This window comes from Prionailurus bengalensis, chromosome F2 (genome assembly GCF_016509475.1).
Source record: "Prionailurus bengalensis isolate Pbe53 chromosome F2, Fcat_Pben_1.1_paternal_pri, whole genome shotgun sequence".
In the NCBI taxonomy this organism is placed as follows: domain Eukaryota; kingdom Metazoa; phylum Chordata; class Mammalia; order Carnivora; family Felidae; genus Prionailurus; species Prionailurus bengalensis.
The window spans coordinates 40,928,845-40,948,509 of NC_057353.1; the positions used below are offsets into that span (position 1 = coordinate 40,928,845).

The 19,665-nt window shown below is 39.5% G+C and overlaps 1 protein-coding gene across 2 annotated transcripts in view; it reads right to left on the reverse strand.

The window, feature by feature from the left end:
* Window positions 1-19,665, reverse strand: part of CDH17 (cadherin 17) — a 61,601-nt gene that overhangs the window by 30,092 nt on the left and 11,844 nt on the right. For both annotated transcript variants that reach the window (XM_043601383.1, XM_043601382.1), the window contains exons 3-8: window positions 12,499-12,633; window positions 11,448-11,586; window positions 8,844-9,002; window positions 8,541-8,740; window positions 5,882-6,013; window positions 5,429-5,579 (exon numbers count right to left, since the gene is read on the reverse strand). In XM_043601383.1, the coding sequence (XP_043457318.1) occupies window positions 5,429-5,579; window positions 5,882-6,013; window positions 8,541-8,740; window positions 8,844-9,002; window positions 11,448-11,586; window positions 12,499-12,633 (916 nt within the window). The remainder of the gene's footprint in view (window positions 1-5,428; window positions 5,580-5,881; window positions 6,014-8,540; window positions 8,741-8,843; window positions 9,003-11,447; window positions 11,587-12,498; window positions 12,634-19,665) is intronic.

A 19,665-nucleotide genomic window follows, 5' to 3' on the forward strand; every position in this document is an offset into this window, starting at 1 on the left:
ACCTTATTTGGAAATAGAGTCTTTGCAGATGTAATTAGTTAAGGATCTTGAGATGAAATCATCCTGAATTTAGAGTAGGCTAAATCCAGTGATTGCTGTTCTTATTAGAAGAAGGGAAGACACAAGACACACACAGAGGAGGTGGCCACGTGAAGGAGGAGGCAAAGACTAGAGTGACGCCTTAAGCAGTCAAGGAATGCCAGGAGCCACCAGAAGCTAGAAGAGGCAAGAAAGAATTCCCTCATGGCTGGCACCTTGATTTTAAACTTCTAGCCTCCAGAACTGTGAGAGAATACATTTCTGTTGTTTGAAGGCACCAACTTTGTGGTCATTTGTTATGGCCCCCCTTGGACACTAATAGACAAGACAAATGGCGTAACGAAACAAGGCTGAGCCAACTGTGGCTTGCTTCTAAGCAACTTTATGCATTGGTTGCAGAGACTGACCCCACCCCAAAGATAACACAGGGCAAAGAACAGGCACACATCCCCCACCTTGGTGCAGTTTATAGCCCCATGTATTTTATGCTAGTGAGTGTTTTGGTCCAGGGAGTTCCAGAAGTCAGAGGCTATGACTCACTGCTCCCTCTAGTTCTGAGTGAGTTCTAATAGGTTCTGGATCATCTTGCTCTGTGAAATGAGAACTGTGGGTTTCTCAACATGCAGTAAAAGTTCCATCTTGGGGCTAAAATTTGAATACATCCCAGTTGTGGAGTTAAGTTTTACCCCTTCCCCAATCAATCTGCATCAACTGACTTACATGGAAATTTAGAGATTTTTTTTTGACAGGAGAGGTAGAGAAGTATGTATGTTTTGTCTATAATGGAACCAGACACATGTAGATGTGTCTCATGGGCTGGGGAGGGGGCATTATGATCTACAGGGCATAGGCAAATATTTATCTAATATGGCACTGGCTGCTATTTCTGAGTCCATTATAACCAAGTCACCTTTGTGGCATACATCTGCCCTTAAAAATATGTGTGTTGGAATGAAAGAGTATCTTACTAAATTCTGTGATCCTTTGTGGTCTGAGCAGCCCTGCCTTGGACCTTTCCTCTCAGCAAGTAAGTGTAACACAGAGGACACTGTTCTTCTCCCACCCCACAGGAAAATTCCAGCTGTCAGAGTCACCATGAGGACTATCAACATCAGTGACTGGGGAAATTCCAGCAGAGGATGCTACTTAGTGGGAGCAGAGAACGTTTTGGGTGGGCCAGAAGTAAAAGGAGGGCCATGTCTCTGAGTGACAAAGGCCAGGGGCAGGTGGCAGCCTGAATTGATTCAGAGGTATATACAGCATCTCTTGGGGCACTCAGAAATAGTTGAGGCAGGTGGGGCAGGGAGGTGGGGCTTTTACGAGAAACGAAATTTCCTGTATGAGCACATAGAACTTGGTAACGAGTGGGATTTCAGAATTAATATTGGCATTGCTAAAACTTGGGGACATGAGTCCTACGAGATTTTGGCTAATAAAAGACACTAAAGATACTAAATCTTTGTTTAGGCTAAATATAGAGAACAGACTCAATCTGTGCTGATTTATAAGAATTCCTGGCCCATCACATCCACCATTTGAAACCTTGTGAAATATAGCTACAAAATAAATTCTCACCTTTAGAGAAGCAAATATCCCCTGGGCCCCTGAACAGTTTATTCTACCAACAGTGAGTTCTTCACCAGTCTCAGAAAGCTAGTACTATCCTCTTCCCAAAGGTAGGCAGCTTTTAAAATTGTTCCCAATGACCTCTCCCATATTAATGCCCTGGTGTAACCCCCACCTCTTGAATGTGGGTTGGGCCTAGTGACTCACTTCTAATGAATGGAATATGGTAAAATGATGGATGTCACCTCAGGGATTAGATTATAAAAATACTGACTTTCATCTTGGTCACCATTTTTCGAGCTCTCACTGCCCCCCACACCCAAGCTTCCCCTCTGAATCAAAGGTACCCAACTGAGCTACACTCTGATTCCTGACTCACAGAAACTTTGATATAATAAATATTTGTTTGAAACTGTGAAGTTTGGGGGACATTTGTTATGTAGCAATAGACAACTAATACACTAAATGTTAGGCCCTAAACAAAAAAACTTGAGTGATCATCTGGAAAGTTCTTCAAAGATCCTCTACCTTCATTTAGCATCACAGACCAGAAATTTGGGAGGTTGTCAAAAAGGGTGATGCCACAAGTATTTCTTGGCTATTGTAATACATTTCATTCTTACACAACTGTCACTGTTGGAAGATTCTTCCTTATAATTAACTAAAATCCTTCAAGCTGTCATTTAACCCTTCCTACTGCAGCAAGAATTAGAATAAATGAAAAAAGAGGACCTGAGCAGAACACACAGACAATAGGTAACCTATATAGGACTCCTGACAGCAAGAAAAGAAAAAAACAAAACAAAACTATGAGCAGTGAGCAAATAAGCCACAGGAGCAGTACTCATCAAGCTGCCAGAACGGCACCCACTGTGCCAAAAATGTGTAGCAAGAAGAGTAGAGAGATCAAAAGAAAATGGTAAGAAGGTCCACAAGGTATAGGAGGGTCTGCTTACAAGGACAGCAAGGCCCTAGGAGTGGCAGTCTAATCTTGCACAAAACAACAGACAAAAACATTTCAAGAAATGCCAGCCTGTGGCACAAAAACAGACACTCAGATCAATGGAACAGAATAGAGAACCCAGAAATGGACCCACAAACGTATGGCCAACTAATCTTTGACAAAGCAGGAAAGAATATCCAATGGGATAAAGATGGTCTCTTCAGCAAATGGTGCTGGGAAAACTGGAGAGCGACATGCAGAAAAATGAACCTGGACCACTATCTTACACCATACACAAAAATAAACTCAAAATGGATGAAAGACCTAAACGTAAGACAAGAAGTCATCCAAATCCTCAAGAAGAAAGCAAGCAAAAACCTCTTTGACCTCGGCTGCAGCAACTTCTTACTCAACATTTCTCCAGAGGCAGGGAAACAAAAGCAAAAATGAACTATTGGGACTTCATCAAAATAAAAACCTTCTGCACAGCAAAGGAAACAATCAGCAAAATCAAAAGGCAACTGATGGAATGGGAGAAGATATTTGCAAACGACATATCAGATAAAGGGTTAGTATCCAAAATCTATACAGAACTTATCAAACTCAACACCCAAAAAACAAATAATCTAGTGAGGAAACGGGCAAAAGACATGAATAGACATTTCTCCAAAGAAGACATCCAGATGGCCAACCGACACATGAAAAACTGCTCAACATCACTCATCATCAGGGAAATACAAATCAAAACCACCATGAGATACAACCTTACACCTGTCAGAATGGCTAACATTAACAACTCAGGCAACAACAATTTTATTTCAATAAATAAAATTTAAAGAAAGTATCTTTTAGGGAAATACAAATCAAAACCACAATGAGATACCACCTTACATCTGTCAGAATGGCTAACATTAACAACTCAGGCAACAACAGACTTTGGCAAGGATGCTGAGAAAGAGGAACCCTTTTGCACTGCTGGTGGGAATGCAAACTGGTGCAGTCACTCTGGAAAACAGTGGAGGTTCCTCAAAAAATTAAACATAGAACTACCCTATGACCCAGCAATTGCACTACTAGGTATTTATCCAAGGGATACAGGTGTGCTGTTTTGAAGGGACACAGGCACCCCAATGTTTACGGCAGCACTATCAACAATAGCCAAAGTATGGAAAGAGCCCAAATGTCCATTGATGGATGAGTGGATAAAGAAGATGTGGAATATATATACAATGGAGTATTACTCAGCAATCAAAAAGAATGAAATATTGCCATTTGCAACTATGTGGATGAAACTAGAGGGTATTATGCTAAGTGAAATTAGTCAGCCAGAGAAAGATAAATATCATATGACTTCACTCATATGAGGACTTTAAGACACAGAACAGATGAACATAAGGGAAGGGGAGCAAAAATAATATAAAAACAGGGAGGGGGAAAAAACATAAGAGACTCTTAAATATGGAGAACAAACTGAGGGTTACTGGATGGGTTGGGGGAGGGGGGGATGGGCTAAATGGGTAAGGGACATTAAGGAATCTACTCCTGAAATCATTGTTGCACTAGATGCTAACTAATTTGGATATAAATTTATATTAATTTTTTTTTCAACTTTTTTTTTATTTATTTTTGGGACAGAGAGAGACAGAGCATGAACGGGGGAGGGGCAGAGAGAGAGGGAGACACAGAATCGGAAACAGGCTCCAGGCTCCGAGCCATCAGCCCAGAGCCTGACACGGGGCTTTAACTCATGGACCGCGAGATCGTGACCTGGCTGAAGTCGGATGCCTAACCGACTGCGCCACCCAGGCGCCCCTAATTTGGATATAAATTTAAAAAATAAAATTAAAAAGAAAGGAAGAAAGAAAGGAATAGAAAGAAAGAAAGAAAGAAAGAAAGAAAGAAAGAAAGAAATGCCAGCCTGTTCAACCAATGGGCTCATTACCATGGGGTAATAGACAAGCATTGTGCTAAATCCAGGGAAGTCCTAAAACTCCCAGAAATCAGGGATACCCGGGTGGCTCAGTCAGTTAAACATCCAACTCTTGGTTTCAGCTCAGGTCATGATCTTGTGGTTTGTGAATTTGAGCTCCGCATTGGGTTCCATGCTAACAGCACAGAGCCGGCTTGGGACTCTCTCCCCCTCTTTCTCTGCCCCTCCCATGCATGTGCTCTTTCTCTTCCTCTCTAAAAATAAATAAAGCTAAAAAAAACCTCCCAGACATCATAATGTTCTCCCAGCAGTTGTCCTCTGTACAAAACCAAAGCTATCATTCAACACAGTGAAAAGAAACAAAGCAAATTGAGAACGAAAGGACAAAAATAGGTAGGACTTGAGCTTCATCTACCATCTTCCTGAACAATTATTTGATTCCTAGAGAGGGAGAATCAAGGGTCAAAAGCCAACTTGCATTCGTAGTGCTTACTTATTGTAAGGTATCTGACATTGGATGTAAATGATCATTTAAATCATTTAGCAAGTTTGACGAGATTTTATCGGATTGTCAGAAGGGCAAATAAGAATTGATGGGACAACCTTGTACATGAGATAACCTTATATATGTATACAGGATCCTGGCATCCATAAATGGTTATGATAATAGAGGTAGTTGGTAGTAGTAAATGGGTAGTAGTAGTAGCAATATAGTGGTGGTCGTAGTCATAAAACTCCAGTTTCAGAGCACCACCCACATACATTTGAGCCAAAATACTGTACCTATGGGAGTCCAAAGTGTATTCAATCTCTGCGCTGTGTTAGACATGGACAACCGATCCCCGACCAGGCTTACCTTCCCACCCACCACCTGGTAGAGAGGAGAAAGGACTTACAGAGGTAATATATGGTGGAGAGTTACACAGCTTCGAACAGCTCTCTTTTCTTACCTATATCTTCATTCTCCTGGACCTCAAATACGGTCACCGCAGATGGACATGTAGGTGGATTATCATTAATGTCTTTCACTTTTACACGAATTTGCAGTGGGAAGGCAAGCGGTTTTCCCATCTCATCCTTTGCCACGGCATAAAAAACATACTACAACAGGAAGATCAGTGTTAAGACAGGACTCCTCCATCATCCCCTTTAAAAGGCAGAGGAAACAGCTTGGATTTACCCCTTTATTTTCAATTTACTTAGAGCTGGAAGACGAGAAAAAATGAAATGAGTTGGATCTGTGGGCGTGCTCTCATGTCTTTGAGAGAAATAATATACTGGGGTCCAGAACACGGTTTGGGGCTCTGGTTGTCGTTTTTATGTAAAATCGATTCTGCACTTAGTTGTCTGTAGGCACTGGACTCCGTCTTGCTATCTGTGAAACTCCTCCCAGACTTACTCACCGAATCCTTTTCTTCACGGTCCAAGGGCTGAGTCACATAAATACCTCCTTCCTGGTCAATTGAAAACGGTAAAGTTGACAGCTTCTCCTTTTCAACTAAGGAGTATTGTGCACCTGGCTCATTCCACTGCACCTACAGGGCCCAGGGTGAATTGCGAGAAAAGATAGATCAGGACCAAGAGAACCGGAAAGGAATAAACAATTTTCCGGTTTTCAATTTGAAATTTCTGACGATCTTGTTTTTATGTCTGTGTTTTTCTAGAACTACTTCATATTCAACCAAAATAAGCCTTTTGTTTTCTTGTTTTACCAAGTTACATTGCTCAAAAAAAGCACACAGGGGTGTTTTTCTTCTCTAAATCAGGTCTTTGTGAATCTTTAAAGAATTTGTGGGTTGCTCCTTTGGAGGTCTGACCATGGAGACTTCATATCCATGAAACATTAGTTCAAGAAACAAAATGTACTTTGCAGCTGGTACTATCTGAGAACAAATCCATGACATAGGACAAGTTTCTGAAACTCAACAATGGTGATGATAAAAGCAATAGGAGACACTCTAAACTCTTCTCCATGCCATTATTTAAGTAAGACAAATAGTACATAAATAAAGCACATTCATCCCCTAAATATTTAGTCTTAGAGACTCCAAAGACAAGAATAACTGCCAACTCCTAGTGTTGTTCGTAAACAACTTGGCAAAAATAAACTGAATGGTAAGATCAGTCAACTTGCTAGAGACACAGCCTGGCCTCTCTGACATTCTAATACTTATAATAACACCTACAGAGGATCTGCCACATGCCAGACACAATTCTAAACACTCTTATGTACGATTTCATTAAATTTTCAAAGAGCCCCATGAGGTGGAGAGGTAGAGACTATTATACCCATTTTATAAGTGAGGAAGCCAGGGCACAATGTCTATGGCTATGAGAAATTTCTCTATGGCTGTGAGAAATTTCCAGACTAAACTATTCTCTCAGACCAGCTTGGGAAGGGTATCAAGGAACCACCCTTGCCCCTTGTTAGCTGTTTAAACACCACCCTCCTGTCAAGCCAAAGACCATGTTTTTGGTTCTAAGAGAGCTCCCCTTGTGTCCTAAAAATTCAGTCTGACTTCTTTTCTCTTGAGCTGTTCCCTCTACTCTTCTTCCTGGGTCTCAAGTCACCCAAAGCACTTTCCCCAGGCCTGGGTATTAGGTGCAGCACCTCGAATTTCTTTACATTGACAGCCCTGAGAACAAATAAACACGTGTGCTCTTTTTAGCATTTCTAAGTCCTTGTGGGGATAACCTACATAATAAATAAGACTTTTAGTAAAGGCCCCAAGTCTGAAATTTGCATGGCTGTGAGTCCTGACACATTTTCTTAGCTGATAAAGCAGAATATCTCTTGCTTTCATTCTTTTTTTTCACCCCGAAGGTGAAGTTCATTAATTCAATATTTCAATAAATAAAAATCCTTTTAAGATTGACAATAGGTATGATGGGATGGGCCATTCCAGGACCTCTTAACAACATCATTCAGAAAAATATCTTAGGGGAACTACAGACTGAGACTCATAATATTAAAACCTTTTATCCATGTTCACAAATACTGTTGCTGAGTTACTCTTCACAACAACAAGACAGGTATTATTATCCCCATTTTATTGAAGAGGAGCTGGGGCTCAGAGGAGTTAAATGGCTTATTCATGATCAGTCATTAAAATAATGGAGGAGGCATGTGGTTTTGGTTATCTGCTTCAAAATCTAGTGCTCTCTCACTAACCCACAGTTTTCACATCAAGGAACCCCCTGATCTTACAGAAAATATCAGATCTGGGTGGACCTGAAGGTGGATTTCCAGGATCTAAGGTAGGAGGGGATCCAGGGTAAGAGCACCAACCACAGAGGTGGGAAGAGGGGGGACATTTGAATGAAGAGTAGAGGCACATATAGGAGATGGAGTCGCAGGAGGGCGGTCTCCAAGAGTACAGGTTGCCTACTTGACTCCTACTCTTGGCCAGTCCTGTGTCTGTCCCTCAGTCTATGATGGAATGAGTCTATTGGATAGAGATTTTCTCACAAGAATAAGAAGCAGTCTTTCAAAAATATTTGCAACTGCTATTCAAATCATGTATATTAGTAGTATCTACTTGGAAGGGAAGGTGAGTACAATTCTTTTTTAAAGCTTGTGTATGTGTGTGTATGTGTGTGTATCTGAATCCAAGTTGGTAAAGTCCAGGGTTTACCCAAGATAATAAACTAATAGACTCCAGAGACTCAGGGCCAGAGACTTTGTCTATTTAGTTTGTTTTATAATTATGCTATGTAAAAATGTACCCAATAAATATATCAGTGAAGACCATGACAGAGGGCCTCTACAAAGTGAGGCCATTTATCTCATTGTCTTGAGGGGTGCCTGGGTGGTTCAGTTGGTTGAGCATCTGACTTTGGCTCAAGTCATGATCTTGTAGTTTGTGGGTTTAAGCCCTGTGTCAGGCTCTGCACTGACAGCTCAGAGCCTGGAGCCTGCTTCAGATTCTGTGTCCATGTCTGTGTCTGTGTCCCTTGCTTGCACTCTCTCTCTCTCCCTCTCTCCCTCTCCCTCTCAAAAATAGATAAATAAACTAAAAAAGAAAGTTATCTCGTAGTCTGGAGACATTCCTTGGGCACTACCTGAGTGATTTTGATGGGGTGAGGATCAGTTGAGTTTTCTACAATCTCCACAGGCTCTGGTGCTTTCCAAATATTCTCCTTCACCATAATGTTCACAGATGTGCTGTCACTGAAGGAATGATCATTCTGGCCTCCCATGTCCTTCACTGAGACCACCAGTCTGTAGGAAGGATTCTTAATGGGATCCAATTCCCGAGATCCTATGAGAAGTAGGAGAGAAGAGAAAAGGAAATGTCTCCAAGGGTAACACAGATCTAGGTCCCTCTTCCTGACTCAGTCTTTTGAGGGCATCATTTGACTTACCTTCTAGGGTAAGGGAAATTGCCCCTGTTTTGTTGTTGATCTGAAAGTACATGACATCATTGATCTTGGGAAGCTGGATGATAATTTCATAAATAAGCTGACCATTGGGAGTAGTTGGGTCATCCAGGTCTGTAGCATTGACATACATGAAGGGTTTTCCTGTTTAACAAAACATATCCAGAGAGGAAAAATATGTTAATTGAAATCCAAACCAACCATAGCCACTTTTATCTTCTAAGAGGCAGAGATAGGATGGGGGAAGGTACCATAATTTATACCAGTGGGGAAATATATCTTTACTCTGCTTCCTTCCCCTAGGATGGGGTTTCTTGAAGTATGGTCCAGGGACTTGTAGGGGTCTTTGAGATTATTTTAGGTTTGATGGAGTCATGCACATGTAAAAGATCCAGTCAAGCACAAGATAATTTGATGGATTTTAGCATAAAGGAGTATCAAAAAAAAGGCTTTGGTATAGTTTCAGATTTCACATTGTCACCAGCCTTTAAGAAACCACCACTTGTTGAGTTCTGGTGTAGTATCAAAGAATATCCACAGTTATCTGAGGATGCTATTACAATACTCCTCCCTTCTCCAACTGCATATCTGTGTGGGGCCTGTTTTTCTTCATATGCTTCAACTAAAACAGCCTATAGCAACAGAATGGGTGCAGAAAAGGACACAAGAATCCAACTGCTTTCAGTTAATTAATCCAGTTATTAAAAAGATGTGCAAAGATTAAAACAAAGCTATTCTTAATAATTCCTTTTGTCCTTAAAAATAGCTATTTTCATTAAAATATGTTTATTATTACTTACAATGAATTAATTTTTTAAATTTCTAATATGGTAAATATTGGTAATCAGTGATGTCCTAGAGCCAGCTCTTGAAAGCCAATGGTTGAATTTCCAGAAACTTTGTGAACCAATTATTAACACCACTGGTACCTTAAAATAAGCCATGTTGGGAGTATTGATACCACAGAAATTGGAAAATGTTACAAATCAGGGCTTCTCCCCTCAGAAAGATAGCTATTAAACATTTACCAGCACATCACTGGATATAATCCACATATTCAAAAGATTTTTGGAGTTGTTAATAATTTTTAAAAGAACACAGGAGCCCTGAGACCAAAAATTTTGGGAACCACTGATCTAGAAGACCCTATTGGTGAAGAGAGAAAGGGTAAGACTTAGAAGATTCTTGGGGTGCCTGGGTGGCTCATTTGGTTAAGCGTCCGACTTTGGCTCAGGTCATGATCTCACAGTTTGTGGGTTCAAGCCCCGCATCGGGCTCGTGCTGACAGCTCAGAGCCTGGAGCCTACTTCCGATTCTGTGTCTCCCTCTCTCTCTGTCCCTCCCCTGCTCATGCTCTGTCTCTCTCTGTCTCAAAAATAAATAAAACATTAAAAAATTTTTTTTAATTAAAAAAAAAGAAGATTCTTATTTAGCAGAATTCATAAGTGAGTCTTTGGTTGTGGTCTCAGGGACAGAAAGTGAAATTGCTGCACATGATAAAGTGGAAGAAATGTTCTTCCTGAGTTACTAGAAGTGGCACTGAAGAAAGAGATACAAGATTAAGTAACACAGAGGGAAACTTGACATTGAGTTGGTGGAAATGGCCAAGAGTCTTTATGAAAACTCAGAAGTCTAATATTCACATTTGTTTTCTTCATATTCATATTATGATATAATGCTCCTTCATCTCCCCAAATCTTCAATAATGCCTTGATGAGGGGCTTTAACGTAAATGAAGGGTAGAAGCATAGTGAAGGGATGGACTGTAAGCAGGAGTTGCAAGTAAGAGAAAAAACAGAACTGGGAGCCAGTAGTGACCATAAGCGTGTAGATTTCTGGGAGAATGTAAGAGACTGAGCTCACTTCCCTAGAGTATTCTTGAGTGTCTTAGAGCTCTAAGGTATTCTTTTTTTTATATAGTTTTTTGTTTGTTTGTTTGTTTATTTATTTATTTATTTATTTATTTATTTATTTTGAGAGAGAGAGAGAGACAGAGAGCAAGTGGGGGAGGGGTAGACAGAAAGGAGCAGAGAGAGAGTCCCAAGCAGGCTCCTGCACTGCCAGTGCAGAACCCAACATGGGGCTTGAACCCACGAACCATGAACTCATGACCCGAGCCAAAACCAGGAGTCAGATGCTCAACCAACTAAGTCACCCAGGTGCTCCCAGCTCTAAGGTGTTCTAAAGCTCATTCTAGAATCATAGTTCTCAACTGGAGAGATTTTGTCCCCCAGGTGACATTTGGCAATGTCTGAAGGCATCTTTATTGTCACAGCTTGGGGAGAGGGGTTGCTAACAGCATCTGGTGAGTAGATGGCAGGGATGCTGCTAAACATCCTAACATGCACAGAACAGCCCCTGACAAAAAGAGGATTATCAGGTCCAAGATGTCAGTAGTGCCAAAGCCGAGAAACCATGTCTTAGAGCAATGGAGATAATAAACTAACTCCTAGGTGACTGTTGTGAAATTTAAATATGTCAGGAAGTGCTTAATGAGTGATAGCCGCAGCTGTTAGCCATACAAATCTGCTCCTTCTGCCTGGTATTCTTCTACCTTTCCATAAATATCTCCAGACTCCTGCCTTTTACCTGGACGAGAATTCTGTCTTACTGAGCCTTCATAGTTTGGCTGGAGAAACGTGGGTCGATTGTCATTGATGTCCTTCACTTCTATGGTGATGGGAACTGGGCCCTCCACTGTGGCTCCATAAGCATCCAGGGTGGAGACCTGATGTAGAAAGGAAAAGGAAACCACCGTGAGGAGTCTGAACTTCATATGACACACTCAAAAGTCAGTTGAAGGAAATTAGACGTCAAAGATCCAATAGCCTTGTGACACCCATAAAAGCCCTATATTGGGAGGTACTAAAACAGGGACCCTATCAGTTAAATCTGGCTAATCATGACTTTGTTCTTCCAGCAGTAGGGTATACTGGACACTAGACGTGCTTCTTTTCTAAATAGTTGGAGTCAGTTAGATAAGAACACTTTGACCCTTAAGGCTGTGGAAGTGTCATGTCCTCTTACAGAGCATTTTAGTGGTCAACCTGCAAAGCCAATAGATGTTACCAGACAGGAAGCTTTTGCTTGTTCTTTTTTTTCCTACAGTTAGCTCTCTGCCATTCCCATGTATTCAGCTACAAACCATGAAAAACTAAGGAGGACAAAGAGGGAGAAGTTATCTTTAGTCAGATCCTCTGACCACTGGTTACTTCTGCTTCTTGCAAGGCCCACAGGAGGTCTGTCCTAGCACTGATGCTGCCTTCTCTGTGGATCCAGAACCCACACAACAACCAAAGGAAGATACCAGTGGAATATCAGAGAAGGGTTGGCTTGGTTTTGATCCAGGTACTTGAGCATGGCCATGCTTGGGCAAGTAATGCTTTCTGAGGGCCTTGGCAATTTAAATTGGGTTACTCTGGTTAAAAAGCCTGAAGAAAAGGGTATCTTTGCCATACCCAAAGGGGTATCCCTTTGTTGTTGGTAAAAAATTGACAAATGAGGTTTGCAAAGCATGACATTAATGTCAAAAGAGCCGTAACAGGATTCTGTGAAAGAAATGCAGGTGCCAGTGATTCTTCTAAGATAAAAGATGTTCAGAGAGGTTGGAGTTAGATTCCTTTGTCTGGTTTCAATTCACCTGGAGTTTGTGAACAGCTCTTGTTTCTCTATCCAGGGCTTTGTTATGATACAAAAGTCCATCTGGTTGTATCTGAAATATGCCATCTGTCTCTCCAGTTAGTTTGAAAGTCACAGCAGGAGGATTGGCCTTAAACTGGGGAAGAAAGCAAAAATCAGATTAGGTTGTAAGGAAAAAACAATGTTGTAGAATTTGTAGAAAAGGTGACGTTTTCATTTGTACAATCACTAAATAAGATCTGAGCTTTTAAAGTGGTGCATTCTAAAAGTTTGCTCTGGGTGGCTCAGTTGGTTAGGCATCAAACTTGTGATCAAGTCATGATCTTGTGGTTCATGGGTTTGAGCCCCATGTTAGGTTCTGCGCTGAGAGCTCAGAGCCTAGAGCCTGCTTCCAATTCCGTGTCTCCCTCACTCTCTGTGCCTTCCTGGCTTACACTCTGTTTCTCTCTCTCTCTCTCTCAAAAATAAATAAACATTAAAATAAATAAATAAATAAATGTCCACTTGAATATTAACTATCTTTTAAAATACATTTCCTCAAGAAACAATGTATGATATAATTTAACACATTGATAAAAGCAAATTGATGCTTTAAATTGTGGCTGTAGTTAGATGAGATTTTTCTGAGAATATCTGAAAGCTATAACATTACCAGCTTCTTTTTTTTTTTAAGTTTATTCATTTATTTTGAGAGGGAGAGAGAGCACAAGTGGGTAAGGGGCAGAGAGAGGGAGAGAGAGAAAATCCCAAGCAGACTTTTCACCACCAGTGCAGAGCCTGACACAGGGCTCGAACCCACAAACTGTGAGATCATGACCTGAGCCAAAGTCAGACACTTAACCAACTGAGCCACCCAGGTGCCCTAACATTATCGGCTTCTAAATGGGTGATGGGCATTGAGGAGAGCACTTGTTGGGATGAGCACTGGGTGTTGTATGTAAGCGGTGAACCACGGGAATCTACCCCCAAAACCAAGAGCACACTGCACACACTGTATGTTAGCCAATTTGGCAATAAATTATACTAAAAAAAAGAAAAGAAACATTAAAAGGGATAACGTGATTTCTAAGATTAAAAAAAGATGTCATTTGGTTCTTCTAAACATTATGACAAAGGTTAAGAGACACTTTAATGTTAAGAAAGCAATTTAAAAGTGGCTTCAACTTGATAAAATTCTATATGACAATCCTAATTGATTTTTCAGAAGTGAAGAAAATATCAGTAATTATTCATGGAATAGTTATAGCACTTTTAAGACCACAAGAATAGAAATTTCATGGGATCCCTGGGTTGCTCAGTCAGTTAGGAGTCCAACTATGGTTCAGGTCATGATCTTATGATTCATGGGTTTGAGCCCCACATCAGACTGTGCTGGCAGCTCAGAGCCTGGAGCCTGCTTCCGATTCTGTGTCTCCCTCTCTCTCTGCCCCTCCCATGCTCAGCACATGCTCTGTCTCTCTCTGTCTCAAAAGTAAATAAACATAAAAAAAATAAATAATAAATTTTTTTTAAGAATTAAATTTAAAAAAATTGAAAATTCACGTATAATATAATGGATTTCAAAGGAAAGCCAGAGTAGCCATATTTCATCAGACAAACTAGATATTAAAACAAAGCCTGTAACAAGAGATGAAGTGTATTATGTCATAATTAAGGGGTCTATCCACCAAGAAGATCTAACAATTGTAAATATATATGACCCCAACTTGGAACACCCAAATATATAAATTAATTAGCACAAACAGAAAGAAACTCATTGATAATAATACCATAACAGTAGGGGACTTTAACATCCCACTTATAGCAATGGACAGATCATCTAAGCAGAAAATCAACAAGGAAACAATGGCTTTTAATGACATACTGTACCTGATGGACTTAATAGATATATTCAGAACATTTCATCCTAAAGTAGAATTCACATTCTTCCCAGTACACATGGAATACTCTCCAGAATAGATCAGAATAGATCACATACTAGGTCACAAATCAGCCCTCAACAAGTACAGAAAGATCAATATCATATCATGCATATTTTCAGACCACAAAACTATGAAACTTGAAATCAATCACAAGAAAAAATTTGGAAAGACCACAAATTCTTGGAGGTTAAACATCCTACTAAAGAATGAATGGCTTAACCAAGAAATTAAAAAGGAAATTAAAAAGTATATGGAAGCCAATGAAAATGAAAACACAACAGTCCAAAACCTCTGGAAGCAGCAAAGGCAGTCTAAGGAGGAAGTACATAGCAATCCAGGCCTTCCTAAAGAAGGAAGAAAGGTCTCAAAAACACAACCCAGCCACACAACTGAAAGATCTGGGAAAACAACAGCAAATGAAGCCCAAAACCAGCAGAAGAAGGGAAATAATAATAAAGATTAGAGCAGAAATCAATGATATGGAAATCGAAAAAAACAATAGAACAGATCAACAAAACTAGGAGCTGTTTCCTTGAAAAAATTAACAGAATTGATAAACCTCTAGCCAGATTTATCAAAAAGAAAAAGGACCCAAATAATGAATGAAAGAGGAAAGATTACAATCAACACTGCAGAAATACAAACAATAAAAAAGAACATTATGAGCAATTAATATGCCAACAAATTGTCAATATGGAAGAAATGGACATATTCCTAGAAACATAAACTACCAAAACTGAAACAGGAAGAAGTAGAAAATTTGAGGGGGCACTTAGGTGACTCAGTCAGTTAAGCACCTAACTTTGGCACATGTCATGATCTCATGGTTTGTGAGTTCGAGCCCAGCATCAGGCTGTCGGCTGTCAGCACAGAGCCTGCTTCAGATCCTCTGTCTCCCTATCTCTCTTTCTCTCAAAAATAAATAAACATTAAAAAAAATTTAAAGAAAATTTGAACAGACCCATAATCAGTCAACTAACTGAATCAGTAATTAAAAATCTCCCAACAAACAAGAGTACAGGGCTGGATGACTTCCCAGGGAAATTCTACCGAACATTCAAGGAAGAGTTAATACCTATTCTTTTGAAGCTATTCTAAAAAAAAAAGAAAAAAGAAAAAAAAGAAAAGAAATGGAAGGAAAACTTCCAAACTCATTCTATGAGGTCAGCATTACCTTGGTATTCCAAAACCGACAAAGACCCCACTAAAAAGAAGAATTACAGACCAATCTCCCTGATGAACATGGATGCAAAAATTCTCAACATGATACTAGCCCACCAAATCCAACAACACATTAAAAGCATTATTCACCATGATCAAGTGGGATTTATTCCTTGGCTGTGGTGGTGGTTCAATATCCACAAATCAATTAACATGATACATCACATTAATAAAAGAAAAGGTAAGAACCATATGATCCTCTCAATAGATGCAGAAAAAGCATTTGACAAAATATAGCATCCTTTCTTGATAAAAACCCTCAAGAAAGTCAGGGTAGAAGGAACACACCTCAAGATCATAAAGGCCATATATGAAAACCCACAGCTAATATTATCCTCAATGGGGAAAAACTGAGAGCTTTCCCCTTAAGGTCAGGAACATGAAAAGGGTGTCCACTATTATCACTGTTATTCAACATAGTGTTGGACGTTCTAGCCTCAGTAAATCAAACAACATAAAGAAATAAAAGGCATCATCCAAATTGGCAAGGAAGAAGTCAAACTTTCACTCTTCGCAGATGATATGAAGATACACTACATGGAAAACCTGAAAGGCTCTGCCCAAAGCTGCTAGAACTGATCCATGAGTTCAGCAAAGCTGCAGGATATAAAATCAATGTACAGAAATCAGTTGCATTTCCATACACCAATAATGAAGCAGCAGAAAGAGAAATCAAGGAATCCATCCCATTTACAATTGCGCCTAAAACCATAAAATACTCAGGAATAAACCTAACCAAAGAGATAAAAGAACTATACACTGAAAACTGTAGAAAGCTTATGAACGAAATAAAGAAGACACAAAGAGATGGAAAAACATTCCATGCTTATGGATCAAAAGAACAAATATTGTTAAAATGTTGATACCACCCAAAGCAATCACACATTCAATGAAATCCCTGTCAAAATAACACTAACATTCTTAACAGAGCTAGAACAAACCATTCTAAAATTTGTATGGAACCAGAAAAGACCCCAAATAGCCAAAATAATGATGAAAAAGAAAACCAAAGCTGGAGGCATCACAATTCCAGACTTCAAACTGTAGTACAAAGCTGTAATCATCAAGACAGTGTGGTACTGGCACAAAAACAGACACATAGATCAAAGTAATAGAATACAGAAGCCATAAAAGGACCCACAAATCTATAGCCAACTCTTCTCTGACAAAGCAGGGAAGAATATCCAATGGAATAAAGACAGTCTCTCCAGCAAATGGTGTTGGGAGAACTGGACAGCAACATACAGAAAAATGAACCCGGACCACTTTCTTACACCATACACAAAATAAACTCAAAATGGATGAAAGACCTAAATGCAAGACAGGAAGCCACCAAAATCCTGGAGGAGAAAACCAGCAGCAAGCTCTTTGACCTTGGTTACAGCAACTTCTTACTAGACATGTCTCCCGAGGCAAGGGAAACAAAAGCAAAAATGAACTACTGAGACCTCATCAAGATAAAAAGCTTCTGCAAGGTGAAGGAAACAATCAACAAAACTAAAAGGCAACCGACAGAATGGGAGAAAATATTTGCAAATGACATATCAGATAAAGGATTAGTACCCAAAATCCATAAAGAACTTATCAAACTCAACATCCAAAAAACACATAATCCAATGAAAACATGGGCAGAAGACATGAACAGTTTTCCAAAGAAGACAACCAGATGGCCAACAAACACATGAAAAGATGCTCAACATCATTCATCATCAGGGAAATACAAATCAAAACCACAATTGAGATACCACCTCACACCTGTCAGATGGCTAAAATTAACAACACAGGAAAAAACAGATATTGGCGAGGATGCGGAGAAAAGGGAACACTTTTGCACTGCTGCTGGGAATGCAAACAGGTACGACCATTCTGGAAAACAGTATGGAGTTTCCTCAAAAAGTTAAAAATAGAGCTAACCTACAACCCAGTAATTTCACTACTAGGTATTTATCCAAAGGATACAAAAATGCTGATTCAAAGGGGCACATGCACCCCAATGTGTATAGCAGTGCTATCAACAATAGCCAAATTATGGAAAGAGCCAAAATGTCCATTGACTGGTAAATGGATAAAGATACACACACACACACACACACACACACACACAATGGAATATTACTCAAGGATCAAAAAGAATGAAATCTTGCCATTTTCAACAATGTGGATCAAAGTAGAATGTCTTATGCTGAGCAAAATAAGTCAGAGAAAGATGCATCCTATGATTTCACTCCTGTATAAAATTTAAGAAACAAAACAGATGAACATAGTGCAAGAAAAGGAAGAATAAGATAAAAACAGAGAAGGAGCTCTTAAATACAGAGAACAAACTGAGGGTTGCTGGAGGGGTGTTGGGTTGTGGCATGGACTAAATGGGTGACAGGCATTAAGGAAGGCACCTGATGGGATGAGCACAGGGTGCTAAATGTAAGTGATGAATCACTAAATTCTACTCCTGAAACCATTATTACACTATACATTAACTCACTTGGATTTAAATAAAATTTAAAAAAAAGAAAATTCACATAAAATGAAGCAAACATAAAAGTTTGTTCAACCTCATTAATAATTTTAATACATTTTTATATTATTTATTAACATTAAAAACTAATAACGGCCAATGTTGTAAAGGATGTAAAGAAACACATATATTATTGGTGGAAATTTAAGTTAGCATAATCTTTTTGAAAATAACTTGAGGCATAAAATGTAGCCTTTGATAGAAAACATCACCAAACAGAATTTATCCTAAAGAAATATTTTTTAAACAGTAAGCTAAAGGGGCGCCTGGGTGGCGCAGTCGGTTAAGCGTCCGACTTCAGCCAGGTCACGATCTCGCGGTCCGGGAGTTCGAGCCCCGTGTCGGGCTCTGGGCTGATGGCTCAGAGCCTGGAGCCTGTTTCCGATTCTGTGTCTCCCTCTCTCTCTGCCCCTCCCCCGTTCATGCTCTGTCTCTCTCTGTCCCAAAAATAAATAAACGTTGAAAAAAAAATTTTTTTAAATAAAAAAAATTAACAGTAAACTACATGTTTATAGTATAAGTAGCCTTATTTACAATATTGGGAAGTTGAAAACTCCTAAATGATCAAAAACTAAAGATGATAAAATTACTACTGTACATAATAAAGTTGATAGAGTGTTAATAATTAAAATGTTCATTCTATAAAGTATGAAGCAGCACAAGAAAAAAGTGGATTTATGAAAAATAACAAAAGGAGAATATAAGAGTAAATCTAGACTATGGTTGTAATAGTACCAAAAGCATTCATGTCAGTGGGCAAGAAATGGAAAAAAAATATATTTGATGTGTTAAGTGGGTAGAACTGTGGGTGAATACTTTTTTTTTTTTAATTTTTTTTTTCAACGTTTATTTATTTTTGGGACAGAGAGAGACAGAGCATGAACGGGGGAGGGGCAGAGAGAGAGGAAGACACAGAATCGGAAACAGGCTCCAGGCTCTGAGCCATCATCAGCCCAGAGCCCGACGCGGGGCTCGAACTCCCGGACCGCGAGATGGTGACCTGGCTGAAGTCGGACGCCTAACCGACTGCGCCACCCAGGCGCCCTGGTGAATACTTTTTTATGAGTGTTTGCTTGTTGCTATTATGTCATTTATCTACTAAATGAAAGTGTTACTATTTTGTGTTTTAAGGAAAAGTCTTAGATGTCAATGGGAAAGGTAGAGTAATGATCTGGAAAAAAAACAAAACTTTTCCTCCATAAAAGCAATGAGAAACTGGAAAAAAAATGTAAATAAATATAAACTTTATCAGAACCTTGGAAATTAACCAAAAACTTGCAAAATCCAAGGAGTGTTTATTTAAGAAAATTACTGTCAATAAGAACCAAGCTTTGTGATTACATTGAATTGCCCAAATTCCATTGTCCCTTATTCAAGAAAAACAGGGAGGGGGACAAAACACAAGAGACTCATAAATATGGAGAACAAACTGAGGGTTACTGGAGGGGTTGTGGGAGGGGGGATGGGTTAAATGGGTAAGGGGCACTAAGGAATCTACTCCTGAAATCAT